Raw genomic sequence first — 25,689 nt, forward strand, 5'->3', positions numbered from 1 at the left:
GCATGTGCCCTCCTCTGTCTGACTTTCTGATTCTGGCCTCTTTTTCACCCAGCCCCCGACTTCCTCTGGCAGATGGAGAAGCTTCAGTAAGCTCAGATGTGCCTGTGATTCCAGGGAAGGATGCCAGCAGGAATGTGTTGTAGGTCACTTAAGATTTTCACAAAGATACATAAAAGTGGCAAAGAGTCCTGTGGCACCTTATAGACTAACAGACGTATTGAAGCATAAGCTTTCATGGGTGAATACCCACTTCGTCAGATGCATGTAGTGGAGCTTATGCTCCAATACGTCTGTTAGTCTATAAGGTGCCACAGGACTCTGCCGCTCTTACAGATCCAGACTAACACAGCTACCCCTCTGATACAAAGATACATGTTACATTTAATCCACATGTGACACTTCTTGGGGGTACCTATGGTTGTGAGGCACACCCGTACCACCTGCCCTCATCTGTGCTTACTATGGGTCAGTTCCCCAGCTTCACCAGCCTCTGGAAATGCAATCACTGACTTTACAGGTTAACAATACGCGCACTCTAACTCTCCACACGTGTTCCCATGGAGTGCCCAGCCTCTGATCACTGGACGCTCACAGAATTCCCGGAGCCTCTGCTCCCAAAAGAACAGTACATTTCAGCTTACCAGTTATACCTTAGATCGCGGCTCTGCTTAACACCCAGCAGTTAGATATGTTTACGGTAAAAAGAAGATATTTATTTAACAAAGAACAGATCCAGGTGATAGCAAGTAGAAATATTGGAAGCAAAGGGTTACATATAACAAAGTTCATAACATGCATTCTAGAATGTAGACTTACTTCATTGGCCAAGGGGTTTCTAAGTTTAGTTTACCCCAAAGTCTTCCCAGCATTTTTCAACCAAGCCTGGCTATGATCCTTTTTTCATAAAGCGCACACGCAGTCAGCTTACTTCCTACATGAAGGATACAGAATGAGTTCCTTTTTTCTTTCTACAGTTATAGTCCAAAAATCCATTGTCTTCACTTGTAAACTGGATTCCTTCCTGCTGGGTTATTTCTTCCTGTAAATTCCTTCTCTTGAAGATTTTACAATCCCTTCATTACTATTCAGCTCAGACTGTAAATGGGTATCCATTGTGAACCACACAATATTCAATTTACATATAGCCAGACAAACATCTCTTGCCTAAAAGAAACTTCTTTATCACCTTCTGGTGCCCAGCTCCAATTCACATACCTTGGGAACATAATTTTCAATATATATACATGACTCCTTACATATTATCCATGTATACATTTCACAGTGATTATGATCACTAGGGTTACATCGCGCCCTTGGCAAACTAATTAATATGAAGACATCAGACCCAGTGGACCCCTGTATCACTTATGCACCCCTCTGCCAGTTGGCACCAAGAGGTCCCGGGTCACACCGCACAACTGCTGAGGCAGTAAGTTTAGTAAACATTTTGGGCATTTGTCACATGTTAAGTGCTGGTGTCACACAATGTGGCCATCCACAGATTCCCAGAATACTGGGCATTCCAGCACTTCTGGGAATTGCATGACCCCATTCCTGCCTGTGTGACCCTGCATTCACAGTGCATGCAAGATCACACTGGCAGGGATGGAGTGGCACACTCTTCAAAATGGCATAGTTTTGTCTAGTACTGGCTGGGGGACAAACTAGCCAAAAAGAGGACTGCCTCATATAAAACCAGACGAGTGGCCTCCTACCCATACTGGTAGATTTCAAGGTAGAGAGGTGTGCTTCACATTGAGGACCCATCCAGAGTAGGTGCACAGTGGCCAGACCTGCTGTTGGAGTTCAGACATGCACTCAGCTGCTGCAGCTACTGTTGCCTGTATGCAACTTCCAGAAGTGCAAGTTAGGCTGTGGCATTTTTTAGGAAGCAAGTAATGGTGTAGACTCCTTCGCAGAGGGTTACTCTGGCTGACAGATTATCATCACTGCTAAATATACAGCTGGTTGCTTTTGACATAGTTACTTTCAATAACTTTTCAACAGTGATAGAATGTTAGAGACAAACACCTATTCTCTTCTATGTAGCTTATGAGGCACACTGCACCTTCTCACACCTTCAGGAACATCTATGCAGCCAGAAGCAGTTTCAGCCAGTGCAGTTTCTCCATCTCCATTTCCTCTTCTACCTACAATAGATGTTTTCTGGAACTACAGTTATCTGTGCTCTTACCTGCCTTTTTTCAACCAGGCAGTTGGAAGGCAGTGAGGCTGCATCAACAGTGTCTGGTGACAGGGAGATGTAGAGACATGTTGTTGTCTACCCAAGTGACCTCACAAGAAAAGGGAAGGTGAGGGAATAGATTTCTGCATAACACATGAGAACCTTCAGAACATCTGAACAGGTTCTCAGAATGATGCTTGGATCTCTGAGAGGAAAGAAGAGAAGCATCAAAATGCAATCTTATCTACTCCCATCACCAGGATCTGCAGGAGAGTCTCAAAAGTTTATGGTCAATAGCATCAAAGGTCGCTGGACAATTACAATACAATCTCTGCATGGAAACCTGAGTTTCCATAGGAGAAGATAATCAGCCAACAAAATGAATGGGTACACTCTGTTTAAACCCAAGCCAAAAACCTGATTGAAAGCAGGAAAGTCAGACAGAACACCAATTACTTTTGTCCCCTTTCCCAGAAAGGGGAAGGTTAGAGACATCAGGATGGCTTTTAACTGCTGTTTGAGGGAAGTTGATAACCAATATGTTGCTCCTTCCCATAGCTTAACTTCTTAATAGCTTACGAAAATTAAGCTAAGTGCTTTCCTGCTTTATATATGCATCCAAAACACATCTTAAAGCATATTAAGTTTGCAAAGTCTGAATTAAAGCTGCTTGTGTTAAAACTTCATTTGGCACCCTTGCATTATGATTTAGACTTTAATTACATGATTACATACTATTATTTTCCACAGGGCCTCTGTCTCATTCAGGGAATGGGTAGTTACTCCATGTTTCTTTTATCCTCCACATTCCCTCCATAACTCTTCTCTTATGCAATCCCACCAGCACCCTCTGCTCCTATCTACCCCCATCACCAGCTACTGCATCCCTCTGACCCTCCCCCTCCTCCTGCAGTCCCCTGTGTATTTCAGCCAGAGATGCACAAATAACATGATACATTTCATCTCAAAAGGTTAAAGCATGGTAAAGTTATAAGCAACTGAAAACTTGTCCTATCATGGAAAACGTTAGGCAGTCTTAACTATAGGAGGTACTACCATCTGTGTCTATAATTCACCTTGATTAAATAGAGCCCTTAGCAGTAAGCAGAGCTTGATATAGTTCAGTAGCAAAATGTCTTTTTTAATAGACTGCTTTATTTAAATTCTTGTGCATGAAAAGATATCTGTATGCGTCTAACTGTGTAATAATTGTGGTTCATCCTTAAACCTTTGGGGCACAAACTCTGACCCAGTGAACTCCTTTTATTAACATTTTTGCAGGCAAAAATAAACCTCTGAGATGCATCTGATGTATATCTATAGTCAATTCCATCCAAGAAGCTTTTAAAGCTTTTAAAGCTACAGTACAAGAAATGAGGAGTCCAGATCTCATCATTCTTTTCAACTAAGTGGAAGTTCATTACAACTGATGTTGCTGATTTTTTTTTCCCCCTCCAAAGCCCCGCTCAAAGGAATACCAAAACAAGCTCCATTCAGGAGTCCCACAGCACCTAGTGTATTTAGCCCTGCTGGAAACAGAACCCCTATACCTCCTTCAAGAACACCTCTGCGCAAAGAAAGAGGAGTGAAGGTAAGTAATAGTCTTTTTAAATACTCTTGCATTTTCCCATCAGTCCCCAGCCTCTGATCAAAAGTGAACTATAGTTTGTTGGCACTGGTTATAGAGCAGTTAATATTTTTTTTGTGAGTTTCCAAAGTATTTCATCAAATAGTACAAATCAAATACTACTTTTAAAAATGAAAAATCAAATGCACAATTACAAAATGTGGAATAACTGTCTAGGTTTCAGTACTGCTGAAAAGGATCTGGTGGTTGTAGTGGATCACAAATTGAATATAATCTGACAAAGTGATGCAGCTGCAAAAAAGGCTAATATTCTGGGGTGTATTAACAGGAATGTTGTATATAAGACATAGGACGTAATTGTCTTGCTGTGCTCAACAGTGGTGAGGTCTCAGCTGCAGTATCGTGTCCACTTCTGGGCAGCGCACTTTAGGGAAGATGTGGCTAAATTGGAGAGTGTCCACAACAAAAATAATAAAAGGTTTATAAAGCCTGATCGATGATGAAAGGTTAAAAAACTGGGCAGGTTTAGCCTTGAGAAAAGAAGACTGGGGTTGGAGCGGGGATCTGATATGTTTTCAAATATGTTAAGGGCTGCTTTCAAGAAGACAGTGATTCATTGTTTTCCATGTCTGATGAAGATAGGACAAGAAATAATGGGCTTAATCTGCAGCAAAGGAGATTTGGATTCGATATTAGGAAGAACTTTCTAACTGTAAAGATAGTTTAGCTCTGGAACACTCTTCGAAAGGAGGCTGTGGAATTGAAGGTTTTTAAGAACAGGTTGGACAAACACCCTTCAGAAGTGGTCTAGGTATACTTGGTCCTGCCTTGGCACAGGGGACTAGACTTGATGACCTCTCAAGTTCCCTTCCAGCCCTGCATTTCTGTGATTCTATGAAATACGTTTTGTAAGGCATTTCAATTCAATAATGAATTTTTTATTTTTTTTTGGTAGCTACTAGATATCTCAGAGTTGGATATGGTTGGTGCTGGTCGTGAAGCAAAGAGAAGAAGGAAGACTTTAGGTTGGTACAGCATGTCTGTAAGGTGTATAAATGTTAATAACTGAAACTACCTTGAGAACAAGAGCCAGATATATCCTATCAATTTCACTTTCTTAAATCCAACTTTTAATTAAAATTATCAACTCAGATGGGTTTAAACTTGAAGGGAGGTTCCTCCCTTTGAAAAAATGGCTACTAACCTTCCATAACTACGGTTCTTTGAGATGTGTTGCTCATGTCCATTCCAAAGTAGGTGACTCCCAAGCCATGGCACAGGTGAAGGATTTGGAGTTTATTGGCACGCTGATTGTTAATACCGCTTGGCTGAAACCTGCATCATCTCGAGCCTGTTGGGTGATGGTATAATGGTCGTCAATCCACTATTTTGCATTCCATGGTGCTGGTCTACAGATGTCCTGGTTAGGAACTTGAGCTACAAACGCCACCAAAGATGCTTGAGCCCTCCTAGAATTTTTGAAATGATTTAGTCTTTCTACGTAGGCCAGTGCACATCTGACATCCGGTGAGTGGAGTCTCTGTTCCTCCCTGTTGATATGCAGCTTCGGATAGAAGACCAGTAGGAAGATATCCTGGTAACTATGGAATTGTGAGACCACCTTTAGAAGGAAGGGCGGATATGGCTGCAATTGAACCGTGTCTTTGAAGACTGTATAAGGTGGTTCCAAAGTAAGGACTCAGATCTCCCAGACCCTCTGGCAGAAATAATGGCCACCAGGAAGGCCACCTTCCAGGATAGGTAGAGCAGAGATCACGTTGCCAGCGGTTCAAATGGAGGTCTTGTTAGCCTTGCTAACACCCAGTTTAGGTCCCAGGGAGGGAGTGGCTGCCATATCTGGGAGTATAACCTCTCCAGGCCCTTAAGAAAATGACGACAATTAGAGTTTGAGAAGACAGAATGGCGAATCACCCATGGGTGAAGAGCCAAGATCGCAGCTAGATGGACCCTAATAGATGACACGGTTAGGACTTGTTATTTCAAGTGGAGTTGATTGTGCAGGTGAAACACACTTCTGCATAGACCAGTTCAAGAATCTTTTCCACTTTGGCAGGTAAGTGGCTCAAGTGGACGGTTTTCTGCTCTTTAAAAGCACCTCACAAACCAGCTCACAGCATGCTAGCTCTGTGGGGTTCAGCCACGGAACTTCCAGACCGTGAGATGAAGGGACGCTATGTTCATATGATGTAGACGGCTGTGGTCGTAGGAGATCAGGTCTGGAAATGGGGGCAGGCAGATTGGCGTTTCCATCGAGAGGTCTAGTAGGATGGTGAACCGGTGCTGACATGGCTACACTAGGGCTATCAGATGCATCTTGTCCCTTCTGACCTTCAGCAAGTCCTTGTGAATGAGAGGGATGGGAGGGAATGCGTAGAAGTGGTGGTCTGTCCAGGGGAGGAGAAAAGTGTCTATGAGCGACCCAGGAAGGAGCAGAACCGAAGACATTTCTTGTTCTACTTCATCGTGAGCAGATCTATCTGGGGAGTCCCCCACTTCTGAAAGATGCCTTTTATGACATCTGGACAGATGGACCACTTGTGGTGGTTGGAAAAGGATCTGCTGAGGTGATCCACTGGCTTGTTCTGTGCCGTGGAAGATAGGAGGCTTCAAAGTGGATCGAGTGAGCTATGCAGAATTTCCACAAGTGAAGAGCTTCCTGGCACAGATGAGAGAAGCACACTCCATGCTGCTGCTTTATATAAAAGATCACTGTCATGTTGTCTGTAAGAACCAACATGCACTTGCCCTTCAGATGGGGTTGGAAGGCCTGACAGGCTAGGCAAACCACACTGAGCTCCTGATATTGATGTGTAGCAAGAGCTCCTTTGGAGACCCTGACTCCTGAGGGTCCCCAAGTGACCTCCCCAGCCCATCACTGATGTGTCTGTGATGAGAGACATTGATGGTTGGGGTCTCGAGAATGGGACTTGGTTTGGTCTAACCACCAAAGAAAGGAGGCGATCACCAATGAGGGAAGTGTGATGACCATGTCCAGGTATACCATGCCTGAAGGGGTCTGTGCTGTAGTCTTGCATGCTTCACCACATAAGTTCATGATCCCATCCCATCATGATCCGTCCCAGCCATGCTAATGGGTGGTTTCTGAAGCTTTCGATGAGCACCCATATTGCTTGGAACCAGGCTTCCAGGAGGGAGGCTCTGGCTTGGACCAAATTGAGAATCGCCCTGATGAATTCTGTCTTTTGAACTGGGGAGAGAGTAGACTTCTGTATATTTATTAACAGACTAAGTCCTAGAAAGTTGACTGTGCTATATATGTCTCCATCTGGGCCTTGCTCCAACCTCTGATCAACCAGCTGTTGAGATAAGGGTAGACCTGAATCCCGTCTCCTCAGGAAGGCTGCCATGCACTTTGTGAACACCCAGGCGGCTGCGGACAGGCCAAATGGGAGCACAGCAAATTGGTAGTACACATTATTCACAATAAATCCGAGGAACCTTCTGTTTCCCTGAAAGATTGAAATATGATAAGCATCTTTCAAATCCAGGGCGGCATACCAGTTCCCTGAATACAGGGAGGGGATGAAGAAGGCATTTTGTGCTAGAAGTTGCTTGTGAGAAGGGTCCTTGAAGAGAGACGGAGGATGGGGTGCAAAAGAGGGGAACAACTGAATTGAAGGGTGTATCCCAGTGTTATCGTGTGTAGCACCCAGTGATCTGAGGTAATACCATGCCTCATAGAAGTGGGACAACCGGTCCACAAAAATTGGGGAAATCTGATCCACACATTGACCTCGTACGTTGTCCCCGAGTGTCCGATCAAAAGGTCTGCCAGCCCGCCGATTGTCTTGGGGGGCAGGCATGGAAGCAGATGAGGACTGGGATAGAGGTCTTGTCTTGTAGCCCCTGCTTCTCCTCATACTATAGTCCTGTCAGGACTGTGGCGGGAAGAAGTGAGCTGGTTGGGGCTTTTAGTGCATCCTAGAAGGGGCTGGTGTATGTAGCCCTAGGGACTTCAGGGTGGCTCTTGAGACCTAGAGGCTGTGCATTTTGATGTCTGTTTGCTCTGAGAAGAATGACATACTCTCAAAAGGGAGGTCCTGTAAGGTCTGGTACACCTCATACGATAGGCCCAAGGATTGACACTAAGAGCCTCTCCTCATAACTACTGTCGAAGCCATTGATCAGGCTGCAGAGTTCACCGTGTCTAAAGCTCCCTGTAGGGATGCCCTTGCCAAAGACTTTCCCTCCTCTGCTTGGGCTGTGAATTCACTTCTTGACTCCTATGGCAATAGTTTCTTGAATTTTGCCATCAAGTTCCAAGAATTAAAATCATAGCAACTCAGGAACACTTGCTGGTTTGCGATCCTGAGCTGGAGGCTGCCAGTTGAATACACTTTTTTGCCCAAGAAGTCTAATTTTTTGGCATCTCTGGTCTTAAGGGTTGGACCTTGCTGACCCTGTCGCTCCCACTCATTGGCCACTGATACCACCAGTGAGCTCAGTGGTGGATGAGTTTGAAGGAATTCAAACCCCTTTGCTGGAACAAAGTACTTTTTCTGTATCCTTTTAACCGTTGGTTATAGGGACACTGGGGTCTGGCATAAGGCCTTGATGGGGTCCATAATGGCTTCGTTTAAGGGCAAAGCAACTCATGAGGGCCTGATGCAGCAGGAATATCCACCAGAGCATGGGAGGACTCTAATCTCCTCTATGTATCCCCAGGTTTTGAGCTACCCTTTTGAGGAGCTCCTAGTGCTCCCTATAGTCATCATTATACAGGAGGGTGCTATGCTTGTTCCCACCACTGCCTTGTCAAGAGAGAAGGAAGAGGAGGCCTTTACAGGCAAGGGGCACTGTTCCTCATTCTGTGCACCGGCTCGGTCTCTCAGTGCTGGATCTTGATATTTGGCACCAGGCTCAGTACCGGAACATGGGCCCTGTTCCGAGGGACATGGTGGGGGAGCTCCAGACTCTGAAACATTGGAGTAGGATTTCCTGGACAATGACCTCTGGACTGGTGGAAAGGCCCAGGCATTCCAGAATAATCATTGTAGTGGCATTTGCCACTGCGCTGGTGGCCAGGCCGCTGGTGGAATGCCCTGGCCCATGTCAACCATTGGGTAAAGCCGACTGGAGCAGTGCCGGCTTCTGCGGGAGACATACAACTCTGCCTCTGAGTCAGACTCCGAGGACTCCCTTCCAGCTGACCAGCATGGAGCGGTGCTGACAAGTGCCGGTGAGCGGTGCTGGGAGGGAGGATACTGGTGCTGTGCCATCATGGCCGGTTTCCCTTCTGATGGCATCCTGGGCCACGGTGCTGTGGGAGCTCTTGTCTCTGGTGCCACCTCTGACAGCTCCTGTACAGCAGGGGATGGCGGTCCCGGGAGCAACGATTCCTCCCTCACGGCCTCAAACACCTCTGGTGTGGATGGCATCACCAGAGTAGTTGGGCTCTGATGGACCCTCCACCACGAGAGAGCCAAAGGTGCCAGACTCAGTGGTGCCTTTCTGGGGCTGGAGTCAACAGTACAGGGCGAATTGCTGGCGTCTTAGACCCGGCATGGGTCGCAGTCTGCCGGTGTCTTTGTGTCCCACAGATCTTGGGGTTGGGAATCGCTCCCTGTCCATCTTCTTCTGCTTCTTTCTCAGCACCGGCGATGGAGAGTCCCTTACAGGAGCGATCTTCTTTGGCAACAGGGATGACTGATGGTGCCAGGAGTCCTGAAAAGCAGAAAGGCACCAGAGAAGCAGAACGGCGCTGCATCTCTCTAAGAGAAGCCTCCATGCGTCTTATTGAGGCCAAAGTACTCGGTGCTGAGTCGAAGTGGTTCGGCTCCAAGGGAGGTTGAAGTGCCTCCACCATGAGGAAGAATTTAAGTCTGGTGTCCCTGTCTCTCTTAGTGTGGGGCCTGAACCCTTTACAGATTCTGCAGTGCTTCTGCATGTAGGCTTCCCCCAGACATTTGAGGCAGCTGGAATCGGGGTCACTAACAGGCATAGGCTTATGGCATGACACACAAGGCTTAAACCCTGGAGACCGAGGCATGCCTCGCTACTAGGGGGTGGGTAACCCTGCTAAACAGGGTACCATAATCTAAATAACTGAAACTTAACCACTACAAATAATTATGTACAACTAGAAGAACAAAGCCCACTGAGAGGGGTACTTGAGGGAAAATGCAAGAATGAGCTGAAGTTCCAGCGACTGGTAAGAAGGATCGGTAGAACCCTTTATAGCAGCGCTATGAGCACGCAACTCTAGGGGGCACTGGAACCAACATGACAGATACCACTGAGTGGCGGTGCTTGGGGTGAGCACACACCTACTTTGGAATGGACATGGGCAAGCACTTGAAGAATTAAAGGTAGCCATGTTTGTTTCTGAATTCCACTAATTAAAATGCTATGTGCCCTGGAAATATGTTGAGAGAGTTGAACTAACTATCTGTGCCCTTTTGAACATACAAACATCCCAACAAAGATGAATATGACATTAGCTTTTCCTTTTGTGTTGCAGTCAAAAAAAAGTTCTGAAACATTTTTGTGTATTGTATACTTTTACTTATTGCATAACTAAGTGAAATTTTTAAAGGATCAATTTTGAATCTTTTATCTATATGGTATACAAGCATCTTAAATATTTATTTTGAATGATCTTAAAAGAATGAAAAAACAATTAGGCATTATTTAATAATCATCCTGAATGAGAAGACCGGGCTACTTAAACACATGCAGAAAACAAATCAGGTGGCATGTTTTTCCTGGAACACTTTCTTCATTTTGCAATTTGCTAAATGAAAACAAATCTCAGTTCTTTTTTGTAAGATCCAAAACAAGTTAAATACATTTTTATGAATGAAATCACAATTGTAAGAAGCATTGTGATGGATAGCTGTGCTTGGTTTATCTAAATGCTCAGATTCAGTATCTTTGTGAAATGTAAATTTTGTGGTTAATTTAAGCATCAGCGTGATTATGAAACCACGTGGGTATTTTATATGGAAAAACGTTGATTTTACCAGAATTGTAACAGATGTGTTTTCTAAGTAATTTTTATCAGAATTTTCTTTTAATCTTTTACATGGATCACTCTAAAAAAATTTAGTTCAGGAATTAGGAAAGTTAACTTGAACAAACTCCTTCTTTTCTATCCAATAGATACAGAAGTGGTGGAAAAACAAGCCAAAGAAGAAACAGTAGTGGAAAATGCAACTCCAGATTATGCTGCTGGCCTTGTGTCTACCCAGGTAGGACATTAAGTTGCAATGAAATATAAAATTGTGCTGCATAATGCTGGGATATTTTATTGTAAAGACTAGTTCTGTATCCTCTTTAAAGCTTACCTCCAAGTGAATAATTATTTTATAACGATTCCACAAAATAATGTTCTATTCTTGATGTATTCTTTGCTGCTAATATACAATGCAGAATGAACACTTAAATGTGTTCTAGGAAAACTAGTGAGAGCTTTTTTCATAAATGTAACTTAGGGTCGATCTTCTCTTCTGAGGGTTAGAAGGGGATGCGAGGAGTTTGTGGAAGCCGAAAGGTGGATTATCATTGCAAGCTGCTAATTCTGTCTAAACTTTGAATGACTGACAACATCTCAGGGAGTTTCTGGTGTTCAACGACTAATGTGCACAGGGAAGTTATACCACTAAAAGGTAGGCTGTGAATTCAAACTGCACTAGTTACACCAGTATAACTCCCTGTATGAACACTCTTCTACCAGACTAAGAGTGCCTTTTTTCAGTTTGGTTTATATTGAGTTGGAAGCCGTTTAAGATAAGGCACTCTTATTCTGGAATAAGAGTGTCCACGTGAGGATTTACTGATATAATTATAGCAGTTAACTATAATTGTATAATTGGAAAAATCTCCCATGTACATACATTGTTAAGCAAGTGCCAAAAAGAAAGCGCTAATAGAGAAATAGAGAAATGACAAAGTTGACATTGTATGTAAAAGGTCAGAATTTCCATGCAGTCATGTCATATATGGCTGCAAAACTGCAAAACCATTTACTGTTTTACAGAAACTTGGCCCTCTGAACAATGAGTCTGCACTACCTTCTACAAGCTATTTGCCTGCAACCCCCAGCGTGGTTCCATCTTCCTCCTATATCCCAAGCTCCGAAGTGCAGCCAGGTAAAATAATCATTTTTGCTACTGGCACTTTATTAATACATTGGTTCTCTCATATATTTTTTGTCATTCATTTGTAATTACAAATGCAGGGCACATTCCTTCAACTATCCCTGGTGTAAGTAATCTCATTGACTTCAACAGGACTATTTGTGTAAGGGTTGCAGGAGAAGGCCTCTAGTTTTTTAGTAACAAAAGACACATCATTTACATTATTTTTAAAAAAATTCTCACTTTAAAAGTAGCTATGAAATCACTTTTAATTATAGATCTGACAAAGGCTAAGGTACTCTTTATCCCCCTAAATGGTTCATTTGCTTGGTCTTTTTATAGGAAATCTGATTGTAAGCCATTAGGAATGTACATTAGTCCAAAGATTGCCTTGTGGCTTTGGGTGTGTGAAAGAGAGAGGCACTTTCTCAAGTGTTAAACGATAATTGTATAATTTATTAAAGGGTTACTGCTTTAACACATGGTGTTCAACCACAACCTATCACCCTCTCACCTTTTTCCTTTGCATTTTTATGAAGGTCTATTAGGTACAGTTGAGTGCTTAAATTTTTCAAAAATCAAATTACATTCAACAATAGAAAACAGGGAAGTGTTAAAATAAGTGATTAGCCATGGGATTAAAAGGTTTAACCCACCCTCCAATCCTTCCCCCCCACCCCCACCCCCACCCACAACGGAGCAGGGACTTGTCATCATACAGGTCCGTAAGATATCTAATACACCTAAATAATAGTGATTCATTAACAAAGCACTTTGGGATAAATTCAGTCAACAAAGAACTGACATTTCAATTATATGCAACATTCTTTACCCTGGTGCTTGTGTACAGATTCCTACCATAGCAATGTTTACTTTTCAGTTCAGGAACTTTGGCACAGTGGTCACTGCAGACGGGCACATGTAGAATGTACACAAGCTTGGCTCAGAAGCCCTGTATAAATCTCTCTCTGGCTGCAACTTGGCAGCTCTGGAAAGTACATGGCCTGAAGCATCAGCAGTGTCAGCAGCTAGTGTTGTTTTCTAGTATTAGCATTGTATCTAACTGCAGAAAAACCATCATGTGATGTTCCGAGCCTTGCTAGTTGCATTTTATTTTTCATTCCTTTTGGATCATGTGTGTTATCTAGCCAGGGGAGTTTAACATTGTCTTGTTTAATTAAAGTACATATAATGAAGACCAAATATTTTGGTTTACTTTAATTTGAACTTAGAATCATAGAATATCAGGGTTGGAAGGGACCTCAGGAGGTTATCAAAGCAGGACCAATCTCCAGCTAAATCATCCCAGCCTGACCTTGAAGGTTTTTAAGGAAGGAGATTCGACCACCTCCCTAGGTAACTCATTCCAGTGCTTCACCACCCTCCCAGTGAAAAAGTTTTTCCTAATATCCAACCTAAACCTCCCCCACTGCAACTTGAGACCATTACTCCTTGTTCTGCCACCTGCTACCACTGAGAACAGTCTAGATCCATCTTCTTTGGAACCCCCTTTGAGATAGTTGAAAGGAGCCATCAAATCCCCCCTCATTCTTCTCTTCTGCAGACTAAACAATCCCAGTTCCCTCAGCCTCTCCTCATAAGTCATGTGCTCCAGCCCATTAATCATTTTTGTTGCCCTCCGCTGGACTCCTTCCAATTTTTCCACATCCTTTTTGTAGTGTGGGGCCCAAAACTGGACACAATACTCCAGATGAGGCCTCACCAATGCCGAATAGAAGGGAATGATCACGTCCCTCGATCTGCTGGCAATGCCGCCACTTATACAGCCCAAAATGCCGTTAGTCTTCTTGGCAACAAGGGCATACTGTTGACTCCTATCCAGCTTCTCGTCCACTGTAACCCCTAGGTCCTTTTCTGGCAAAGTACGGCACTGACCAATTTAAAATATTTCCTGCCACAACAATGAAACAAAATGTTTAAAGAAAGAGGTTCTTAACCTTGACCATGAAAACCAGCAAATGCACTGGCAAATGCACTGCTGCCGAGCCACTCGGTACCTAGTCTGTAGCAGTTCATGGGATTCCTCCGTCCTAAGTGCAAGACTCTCTGCACTTGTCCTTGTTGAACCTCATCAGATTTCTTTTGGCCCAATCCCCTAATTTGTCTAGGGCCCTCTGTATCCTATCCCTACCCTCCAGCGTATCTACCTCTTCCCCAGTTTAGTGTCATCTGCAAACTTGCTGAGGGTGCAATCCACACCATCCTCCAGATCATTAATGAAGATATTGAACAAAACCGGCCCCAGGACCGACCCTTGGGGCACTCTACTTGATACCAGCTGCCAACTAGACATGGAGCCATGGATCACTACCCATTGAGCCCGACAATCTATACACCTTATGGCTTTGAATGCCCTGTCTGGTTTTCATGGTCAAGGTTAAGAACCTCTTTCTTTAAACATCTTGTTTCATTGTTGTGGCAGGAAATATTTTAAATTGGTCAGTGCCGTACTTCACATATTCAGGATCTAATTGCTTTATTGTTTGACCTTATTTTTTTATGTAATACAACAAACTGTGCATTTTGCATCACTTTAGCTATTAACAACCTCCAAGATTAAAGCTGTTAATGTGGTGTCTTGCTGAAATCCCAACTCCTGCACTTACATTCTGCCAGTTTTTTCTCCTTCTTTTGCCCTCTGTGCCCCCCAGTCTAGTTTCAATTGAATATGGTCACATTCCTCACTTCCTGCCCTAAACTGTTTATAATGATGCTTAGCATCGTTAAATAGTAGTAGCATTTTCAATAGCCCCTAAGTCACTTAGGAGTCAGCTTCTTTGTTTAAGCCAAGAGTAAGTTGCATGTCATGGTAAGCTAAGTGATTAATAGATAGATTCCGTTTGTAAAGCCTTGTGGGAGTCTTCAGATGACAAGATTATAATTTGATAAATTGTAGAAGCTGTGTCTGGCTGTGGCGGATATAGTTGTCTGGGATTTTCCTCTAAAATGTTTTGAGTTCATACTGGATTTGAAATAGTTACTGTGTGGTTTTGGGGTTTAATTGTACTAGTTGGTTATCCACTTTGGGAGAGAAGGGACAGTTCATCTGTCATTCCAAAAGCAGGTCTCTACAGTAACCCTTTCCTTTTCAGTGGTCCTCTAAACAACAGCTGATCCAGGGACTGGATTTTAATTCTATAATTCCTGTTGTTTAGCCTGTTTTTTCAGTCTTTCTTCTCAGTAGTCACTGACTGGCTGAGACTGGGAATTAATTCTGACTTCCTTTGGGAAGTTGCTTCTAAAATTTAGTTTCTCTAATCTCAGCTCCTGCATACTAGGTCTTCGTACAATAATTGTGCTATACTTAAAATTATGGAGTAGAAACTCAAAAATTTATAAAGCAGACTCCATTAAATACAAATTTCACTGCTAAGTATAGTGCAATGGAGATTTGCCAGTTGGAAGTCCCCAAGCTTTCTCCCATTATTGGTAAAGGAAATGCAGTGGAAAGGGAGAGAGAATGTAGTTTTTCAAATGTAATCCATAAATAAAATAAATGGCTCATTTAATCACATCACTAAAACGTGGCTCTCTCGAACTCTTGTCTGTCTGTATCTAGGTACTTTTAAAAGGCACTGTAGTATGTGAGACCCTTATCCAATTGCGGGTGATTTTTTTTTAATTGTTACATTTGTTCATGCAGCTGGATCTGTGCGAGAGGCCATACAGGCTAACAGGCAACCCGAAGAGTCTACAGCTCCAAACACTACTCCTCTTCCTGCTCAGTTCAAACAACGAACACCCATGTACAACAGTAACTCAAATCCAGCTGCAGCTACACCTACTTCACCCTTAACACCTACTACGCCTCCTGCCATTTCCCCTGCTGCACAACCTCCACAAGTAGTCCCCCAAACTCCGCAGCAGCCACCACCCAAGAAAAGCCTTTCTCTCACGGTAAGTAATAATGTATCTGTAGATGAAAAGCAGTTTTCATTCAGGATCACAAATCTTTACTATTAATCTCAGTAGCATGTTAATTCTTCAATGGCTTGGCAAATGCTGAGTTTTGGCATTCAGGAGGCTGTGGAAAGTACATCTTTTAACCAACGAAAATAGAAGTGCTCTGCCAACTAGTTAACATTGCTATTGGATGTTTTCATGTGTCTTGTGATTTCTATCTGTGCAAACATAATGGTTCAGTATGGTAGACTTCTTTACCTGATTTCCTTGTTTTTTAAGTTTAAAAAAAAAACCCCAACAAATCATTTGTTTTTCATAACGGTAAATGGTCCTAATGAGGAGGTTACAGTCACACATTGAGACAAATGGGATGGGGGTGAGTTTCCACCATAACTGCCACTCATGTTTGGCTGAAAAGGACTTATTTTATAAACCAACACAGATAGCAGTGACTGTACAGTGGAAGAAGATAGCAATTGATTGTTCTAAAGAGAAAGCTTTAAATGGTCAAATACTGTAAAATGCAGGAAAAGTCATACTCCAAATGCTGGACTACATCTCTTTTCTGTTGCTGATTAAGGTCACGATCCTGTAAACTCTAATGCACATGCCTGAAGTTAAGTACATGAGTAGTCCCAGGTCATAGAGTTCTAAGGCCAGAAGGCACCATCAGATCCCTAGTCTGACACCCTGTACGTCACAGACCACCAACACCATCCAGCAGCTGCACGCTAAACCCAGCAACCAAACTTATACCAAAGTATTACAGCCTACAAGGGGACTAGACTATTATGTGCCACAGGCAGAATGGGAGGGACTGAGGTATATCAATATCCAAGGCCCCTGCAATGGAAGGGAAATGGTTTAACTGAGAGAGACCCAGATAATCCAGGCAAGTGATTTTTCATGGTCCAGAGGAGGGAGGGAGAGGGAGAGACACACACACACACTCTCTCTCTGTCTCTCTCAATTCCTTCTCAACCCCACATATGGTGATTAGTTAAACCCTGAGCAAGAACCGGCCAGCTAAGCATGTGAGAGGGAAAATGTTCAGTGCCTCCTAAGAGCACAGGCCCCATCCAGTGTCCCACCTCCAGCTGTGGCCATCTCTGATGCTGTGGAGGTAGCAGATCAAACAAAATAGAATATATTGGGGGTGGGGAGCTGGAATTCCTTCCTGAGCCCTGCAGGTGACTGGCTGAAGCCCTCAAGCGTGAGCTTTAGGTCTTCAGTGTTAAGCACGTGCATAAGTGTTCAAAGAATCAGGGCCTTAAGAAAGGGTTGTTTGACCTTTTTGTTTTCTTTTTAATGAGTTTGCTATGTTTAAATCTCTCTCAAAAAATCTCTTTCATGAAACTGTCCCAGCAGCAGCCCCATGGCCTATCAGTCTGGGTAGGAAGAATCTGTAGTGTCACAAAAGGGATGGACGAAGCAGATGCTCCTGAACATTCTCAGTGATTTTTCATTCACATACAGTTTTAACACTTTGTTCCCTTGCCACCTCTGCACGCACACAAGTCAGCAAAGCAGACTCTTCCCCCCATAAAAAGAAATTCTTCACCACATGGATTTTTTCCCCTTAAAAAACTTTTACAGCAGAAGCAGCTGAAGTTTGAAATGTGAAATGTGCTGGTGTAGTCCTTAAGGAAAAGTGGAGTGGAGGTGTCACTGAGAGGTCTGTGCTCGTCACAAAAAGTGACTGCCCTAAAATTGTGTGAAAATGGGGCTTATGTGAACTCTTTTGCAACCTCAAAAATGTGTGCCACTATGTGCCTTTTATGAAAAGGAATGAGTGGACTTATTTTCTATAAGAATAAAGATCACTATGTAGCCTGTGTCTTATCTTTGGATGTTGAATGTAATTTACTGTGTTCTTCAGTAGCACTTTCTCCACTGAAATATACACTTGCTTTAATATGTTGCAGAGGGAGCAAATGTATGCCGCACAGGAAATGTTCAAGACTGCAAACAAAGTTACCAGGCCAGAAAAGGCTCTTATCCTTGGGTTCATGGCAGGATCCAGAGGCATGTATTACAACTAACATTATTTTGAGGACCAGTAGATGGCGTGAAGCACCACTAAAATGTAAAGATGTGCTGCTTTAGTGATAATCTGGGCAGGATCTTATTTTATGGCTTAAATGTAAAAATTGGGAGGAGCAGGGAAAGCCTCTGTTTTAAAGGTATGGAGTGCCTCACTACACTGCCTGGCAACAGCTGAACTATACAGTTGCCCCTACAACAATGCACGGAAAGCTTGTATGGCATGGCTGTGTCAACATACCAGCCGAAGTCTAAAATCTTGTGAGTGGTGGTTGGAGGGGTGCTGACATCTGACTGCTCTGACAAACTGTATTTTTGTAGTTACAAAATGTGCCCTTCAGGACATGCACATGCTTCAGTAAATAACAAATAACCATAATACCATTGCTCATACAAAAGCATGTGGTGGACCTCGGGGGGGGGGCACCCACCCCTACAGACCAAACTAGTCCACACTCTTGTCTTGTGAATAGGCCTTGCGCTGTGCTCAGAAGATCAGTGAGTGTGGGTGCTGTCAGACCAGGACGAGGAGGGAGCTCAAGAGTATAGACCCTCTTCTTTAATGTTTTAAATGTAGCAAATATTGACTCAAGCACATCAGGTGACCTCAAATGCTATGCAAATCCTATAAATCTCAGGGAGAGCCCTAATACCCACCCACCTACCCCGGTAACCTTGCTAAATCCTTAATTTAGTCCCTCAGGGTTCAGTTCCCTTTGTTAACTCAAACCATGATCTGTGAAAGCATGTGGCTTCCTGCTTTGTTCCAGGTGCTAGTGATACTGTAGCTTGTCAGGTTTCTGGTTTCCTCCTCCCTCTGGCCCTGGCAGAGCCAAAGCTTTTCCATACCCTTTAATTTTGCTAACAGGCTGTGTTGAAATGTGTCTTAACTTGCAGTTTGACTAGTTTTTATTCTTGTCTCCACAGAGAATCCTTGCCAAGAGCAAGGCGACATCATTCAGATTAAACTTAGCGAGCATACAGAAGTTTTACCAAAGGCCGATGGCACTGGGAGCACCACCATGTTAGTTGACACAGTCTTTGAAATGAACTATGCTACGGGCCAGTGGACCAGACTCAAGAAGTACAAACCTATAACTAATGTTTCCTAAGAGATTCAGTAACAACAAACTGTGGACCAAACCAAGACTAGAATCAGCCAGCTCCTCTAGAGTGCGTCCGTTGTACAAAATGGCATTCATGTGTAGGTTTCTTATTCCCTTCCAGAATACAAGTTGTAGCTATCCAAACTAACTGGGCTCAGGTGAATGCAGTATGAGGATGCTGTCAAACTGACAGATTTTTATTTTATTTTTTATTTTTTTTAAGGAGGGGGGAAGTTAACATTTGTGATTTGTTAATCTGTGATTCAGGGTGCCAGACATTGAGATCACAGCTGAAAAATGTCCTTTTCACTTTGAGAGCATTTCAGTTCCAAGCACTGAGGAAAGAACAATTACAGAATCACAATTTACCACTAAGCAAGGGCATGGATTTTATTGCAGAAATATTTACTTTGACTACATGGGTTCCATTTACATATGGACACTTGCACCACCACAGGTATTTGCAGTTATTCCTGCAATTTGATTGATTGTAGTAAGTCTAACTACTGCAAGTGGTAGATGTCTAATGGCACCCACTGTGTGTTTAGCTTGTCTCTTCCAGGGTCATAGGGTGGGTTTGAGAAGCTTTGTTAATCTTACTGTATTGCAAATGTTAATGCCCAGCACGAGTTAATCTGTATTTGGCATAAATCAACTGAGATGGAGGGGAACTGAATATCTTAACCTTTTATGCAGCAAAATTTATAATTTCCTTTAGTGTCAAATTTAAGATTGCCAGACGGAATTCCCACCTTGCTTATGGGCTGCTTCAGGATCATAGCTCTTTGCTACCACGTGAGGCGCACAGTGGAGATTAATCTCTGGCTCGTGTACAGCAGGCCCCCTGGGCAACATATCTTTCTCTTGGAGGGAATGAAGCTTGTATTGTGCTTTCACGCCTCTCAAGAGCAGTTGAATTTTACTGCAGTCTTAAGAGTGGCTCCTCCAGCCACAAAGTGAGTTACTGTCACATCTGTGAATGTGGAAGGTTAGCAAGACTCTGCCTTTATGGCAAATTCCTTTTTTTTTTTTTTTTAGTGCAAGTTTGACTAATCAGCCACTGGGCACTTGGTGACCAAGGCCTGAGCTACACACAGGTTTTTGTTCTGGTACAACTGTTGGGTGTGACTTTCTTGAAAACTGATATAGTTATACCAGTAAAACCCCTAGTGTGAATGCAGTTATACCAGAGTAAAGGGGTCTTATGCTTGTATAGCTTATTCCCTTTCCCATACAGGAATAGCTATACCATATATGCACACATACCAATATAATTGTACCACTTTAACTGAACCGGTACAGTTAAAGGAGTACATCTTGTGTGTAGACCAGGCATAAGTAGTGACTTCAGAATTTGGCCCTTAGTGGAGACTTGCATTAAATGTCCATGTTAAATTTCTTTCAGCCAGTCTCGTGTGGAATTGCACTTGCCTGGGAAGGTGATGCTGGGGAGGTAGAAGTACAAAGATAAGTCACATAGCATTGTGAGAGACTGACATGGGGCCTTGTGGTGACTCAGGGTTGGCCTTAAAAAGGAATGTTAATCTATGACTTTTAGGCCAACACGATCTTTTTCTAAGATAAAAGCAAATATCCCCTAAGTGATACATCTGTGTGCCAACACAGCCTATAGATTATCCAGCTATGTGCCTATCAGAACAGGGCAAACATTAATGAGGAAATGTATTTACAACATTTTATTGTGATTTGATCAAAAGTATGTATATTTGCTCCAACAAAATTAAGGTCCAGAATAACCTAAATTAACCATTCTAACACTTAATGGTTGAGTTGTACTGTTGGTACCTGCATGGAACTTCCATTATCATTAAGAAGTCGTGTGCATGTATAAGTGAGAGAATGAGACTCCTCAGCATAACTGTCACTCTAGAAAGTGCCCTCTACTTAATTACTCCATTTCTGCAGTGAGGTAGACTATTTTCCGAGTGATACAAATCAGCCAAACAAGCAACAGGAGCAAGTTAAAATGAGTGGAGGGTTTTCGTTTTTAGAATGAATTCACTATAAGGTGTGTTCACAATGGTTATAACTTCTTTGACTTAATACATTACAAGTGAAGGGCTAAAGTCAGAAGTATTTGTCTTTTTAAAAATGTGTAAGGAATAAATTGCATTCCTTTTCAATCTCGTTTGCTTTCAGGTTTTAAAATAGTCCATGTGATAACTAGTTTTCTATAAACTAAACCAGTGTGACGCTTCTGTCTTAACTGCTGCTGCTTTAATACATTTAGTCTTCTGCTAATAGAGAAATTAGATGAGGGGTTTGTTTCTTTTTATAAGAAACAATGTTTTTAGGAGTGGACACCTCAGGGGATGTGCATTCGCATCCCCAGCTATTGGTTCAAAACTCATTCCCATTTGGTAGTGATCAGAAGCTGCCGTTTGATGGCTCTTCAGTTTACATGCGATGAGTTGGGGTTCTCAGTCCAGTGTCTAGTGGACAAATTCCACATCCCCAAAATTCAGCTATCAGCAGCAAGGAGGAGGACTGCGTAGGCAAGGAGATGCTCCCTCTCTCTAAGTAGTCTCTCCAGAACTCGGTTGAAGTATTAGAATGAAGCAGGATGGGGGAAACTTACACTGCTCTACCTGCTCTGTACTTAACTGTGTAGATGGACAGACTTAATCTCCAGGCCTATTCATCGAAGACTAGTGATATGCACTAAACCAATTAGTTTTTAAATAGAAACAAAATATTTTAAACTCATTCTCACTGGAACTGAGACAACTTAACATTGCTAAAATAATTAGCAGTCTTATTTTTAAATACAAAAGCTTTCTCTTGGCTGGATCTAGCCCTAAGGACTGTAACTTTATTTCAGCTAGCTCTGAGTATCTAGTGTCCTTTTTAAAAAGAAAATATGAAATGAAAGTAGCCATTTAAATGTTTTTAGAATCATTACACTGTTGAAAAACTAAACTACATCGAGAGCCCTGCATCATAGCTTGGAAACACTGAACCAGTGCTTTGAGAAGAGTACATCTAAAGTACCAGAAAGTTCAGGAAACAGCAGAGCAAGCACTTGAATTCCTGTATATTACTTAATCTTTATTTTTACAAAGCAAATCTGACTCCTTGAGCTTGATAATTTTTGTCTTCACCTAGCATCTAAATGACTGAAAAGTTGATTTTGTACATGAGGCTCAGCAGTGCATTGCAAAGCTAAACAAAAACCAAGTTAACTCTAGAATGATGTGCTGAAGCCCCCACTAACTAGGCGTGGGAGATGCACACATTGTTCAGGGCTAACATTCTTTAAATCCTTTTTCTTGTTTCCCTTTACTGTAGCCCAACATTCTAGGCCCTAGTCTGTGAGCCAGAACGTCACATGTGCATTGTGGGGTAGCTTCAGCAAACAAGAATGCCCTGGGGAATTTTACGCTGGGGGCAAGGAGGAGACCATTGTGGGTGTTTTGTTTTTTAAGGCTGTGAAAGCCCCCCCAGCGTGGTTACTGAGGGGCCACACAGAATTAGTTTCTCTTATTTAGGATTCTAGGGTGAAGTAAAGGGTAGAAACAAGTAACATGGCTCCTTTCATCTCTTCTGAGGTGAGGAAACACCTTTTCCTGCCAAAGCGTTCTCTAGTAAATCCCATCCAACTCCCCAAAACACTGCCCAGTTCTTAGGATGACTAACTCTTCAGTTCTGGATCAGTGTCCTAAGGGGTCTCAGTTTTTATTTGTAGTTTTGCTGTTAACCTTTCAGTCAAATAAAATAGGGTGCTGGATGTGATGGGGAAAATCTTCTTTCGAGTAGTTAATAAAATAGGCCCCTGTGAAGTTGCTAATTTCCCCCACTGAATCATGTCAAAGTGCAGACCACTTACATAGAAAAAAGGAGCTTGATACTTTGACACTGTAGAGCTTGAGGTTGGCTCGCACGTTCATAGCAAGATCTGACTAGAAAAAAGACTGAAAAATGTTAAGCCGGAGCCCACTGGGATCTGGTGCCTTTAACAAGAAATGTCATTTTGTAAAATGTTACATCTATAGCATAGCCCATATGTTTTCTATTTGTTTTTTGTACAGTTGTAAATTCAAGATCTTCTGTCTTCGGGTACGTATTTTCAGTGTACTACAGTATGTATAATAAAAGTTTAGATTTTCTAAAGAAACTGTAAGGTCAGTTATTACAATCTGCAATGGCATATTTCTACATATTGAGCTAACAGTTGAGCTAGTAGTGTGTAGTAGCTGCCTGACAAAGTGATCTTCTTGTATTGTGGTGCCTCTATATATAGCCGAGCTTTAAAATAAACTCATTGGATTATTTATAGTACTTTATGTAGTTACATTCTTTAAAGTTAGCATAGAACAGTGGCTCTCAAACGTTTTTTACTGGTGACCCCTTTCACACAGCAAGTCTCTGAGTGCGACCCCCCCCCCCTTATAAATTAAAAACACTTTTTTATATATTTAACACCATTTTAAATGCTGGAGGCAAAGTGGGGAAAGAAGTGGTTCGGGACTATTTAGAAAAGCTGGACGAGCACAAGTCCATGGGGCCGGATGCGCTGCATCCGAGAGTGCTAAAGGAGTTGGTGGATGTGATTGCAGAGCCATTGGCCATTATCTTTGATAACTCATGGCGATCGGGGGAAGTCCCGGACGACTGGAAAAAGGCTAATGTAGTGCCCATCTTTAAAAAAGGGAAGGAGGAGGATCCTGGGAACTACAGGCCAGTCAGCCTCACCTCAGTCCCTGGAAAAATCATGGAGCAGGTCCTCAAGGAATCAGTTCTGAAGCACTTAGAGGAGTGGAAAGTGATCAGGAACAGTCAGCATGGATTCACCAAGGGCAAGTCATGCCTGACTAATCTAATTGCCTTCTATGATGAGATAACTGGCTCTGTGGATGAGGGGAAAGCAGTGGATGTGTTGTTCCTTGACTTTAGCAAAGCTTTTGACACGGTCTCCCACAGTATTCTTGCCAGCAAGATAAAGAAGTATGGGCTGGATGAATGGACTATAAGGTGGATGGAAAGTTGGCTAGATTGTCGGGCTCAACGGGTAGTGATCAATGGCTCTGTTTATTTCCCCCCCACACCCTCCACTGCTCCTCAGACATTCCTGTTAACTGCTGGCAATGGCCCACCCTGATTATCACTACAAAAGGTTTTCTTCCCCCCCACCCCCGCTCTCCTGCTGGTAATAGCTCATCTTAAGTGATCACTCTCCTTACAGGGTGTATGATGACACCCATTTTTTCATGTTCTGTGTGTATATAAATCTCCTCACTGTATTTTCCACTGAATGCATCCGATGAAGTGAGCTGTAGCTCACGAAAGCTTATGCTCAAATAAATTGGTTAGTCTCTAAGGTGCCACTAGTACTCCTTTTCTTTTTGCGAATACAGACTAACACGGCTGCTACTCTGAAAACTGTATGGTTAAGTTTGTGTTTCTTCCCCCCTCCCCCCCCCCATTTTTCCCAGTTTTCTGTACCTTTGCCCTTAATACACTTAAGGTTTGCACCATATTACCTTGTCGTTTCTTCATTTTTATTACATCGCACAGGAAGGAAGACCCTTATTGTAAGCTAAATCCACCGGTGACATATATGGAAGGAAGTGGAGTCTGTCCTTCTGAGAAAAGGGGATTTCCTTTTATCTCCCCTCTACCATTTCTAAAGTTTTCCTTTCTAAAGTGTTGCCTTATTCCGCTTGAGGTAACAAGGGGTAAAAAAAATTTAGATTTTGGAATCGAGAAGCACCCTCCCCCGCACCTAGTCTTGCACCAGGGCCCTCTGGGGCCTTGTTATGCCACTGTAAATGGAAGAGCTAGCCTTTCACTGCCAAACTTCCTAAGGGATTTAAACCAAGACCAGAAGATGATTAATTAGCAGCAGCACCTTCCAATGAGCCTAAAGGGACCACTGCCCTTTTTCATGCAGCTCTTAAACAACACACCAGTTCTGCAGGGAAATCCAGGGAACCAGTAGCATAGAGAAGGAATCAAATAGGCCAGAGTTCAGTGCAGGGCAATGCTAGCAGAAACAGAAAAGTTTGAAGAGCCATTATTCCAAAGTGTCAACAAGCCATTGCAGCACGGCCAAGCTTTGTGCGGCTCCACCGTGACACCCTCCTAATAGGAGAACAAGTCAATTATTTACCTCATAGGGTTTCCCCTCCTCTCTCCTACCCTCGGGAGCTGTGACAGCAGGTGTGGGAAGGCTGGAACCGATTCCTCAGAAGCAAAAAGGGCTGGGGAGTTGGTGGGAGGGAGCGGGAGCTAGAGGCAGCTGGGAAGCCAACAGGGATCAGGGTTTTGTAGGGAGTCAAGGACCACTGGGAGGGTGAGTGGGTTGGTTGCTGTATTATTGGTGGGAGAGAGGGGAATCCAGGGGCAGCTCGGAGATAATGTAGGGCAGTCGGGGTGGGTTGTGGATGGGACAAGAGGCTGGGGAGGGCTTTTACGGGGCAATGGGAACTTGGGGCTGCCTCCCTCATTCTGCCTTCCCCCCCCAAGAAGCCTCCCAACTGACTCCATTTTGTTCCTGCCTCCTCCCCACACCCCATGTACCTGGTCACCTTACTCACCAGATGCTGCCTTAGCCACCTCCCAAAGGCTTCAGGCTGGTCTGGTGCAAGTTGGGGGAGCACTGGGACTGCCTGGAACCTAGTGCCCCTTATGATACTACGCCCCCCATATTCTTCATAGAGATATTATGATATGAGTATGGCATAATTATGATGTATTTTGTGC

At 43.1% G+C, this 25,689-nt stretch overlaps 1 protein-coding gene across 2 annotated transcripts in view; it reads left to right on the forward strand.

Annotated features, from left to right (window-relative positions):
* NELFA (negative elongation factor complex member A) overlaps positions 1-24,010 on the forward strand; it is a 36,889-nt gene extending 12,879 nt beyond the window's left edge. For both annotated transcript variants that reach the window (XM_074951813.1, XM_074951812.1), the window contains 7 exons: positions 3,646-3,776; positions 4,729-4,798; positions 10,917-11,005; positions 11,794-11,905; positions 15,558-15,811; positions 17,743-17,842; positions 18,788-24,010. In XM_074951813.1, the coding sequence (XP_074807914.1) occupies positions 3,646-3,776; positions 4,729-4,798; positions 10,917-11,005; positions 11,794-11,905; positions 15,558-15,811; positions 17,743-17,842; positions 18,788-18,972 (941 nt within the window). In that variant the 3' untranslated portion in view covers positions 18,973-24,010. The remainder of the gene's footprint in view (positions 1-3,645; positions 3,777-4,728; positions 4,799-10,916; positions 11,006-11,793; positions 11,906-15,557; positions 15,812-17,742; positions 17,843-18,787) is intronic.
* The last annotated feature ends 1,679 nt before the right edge of the window (positions 24,011-25,689 follow it).

The sequence above is a fragment of the Natator depressus genome, chromosome 4 (genome assembly GCF_965152275.1).
Source record: "Natator depressus isolate rNatDep1 chromosome 4, rNatDep2.hap1, whole genome shotgun sequence".
In the NCBI taxonomy this organism is placed as follows: Eukaryota; Metazoa; Chordata; order Testudines; family Cheloniidae; genus Natator; species Natator depressus.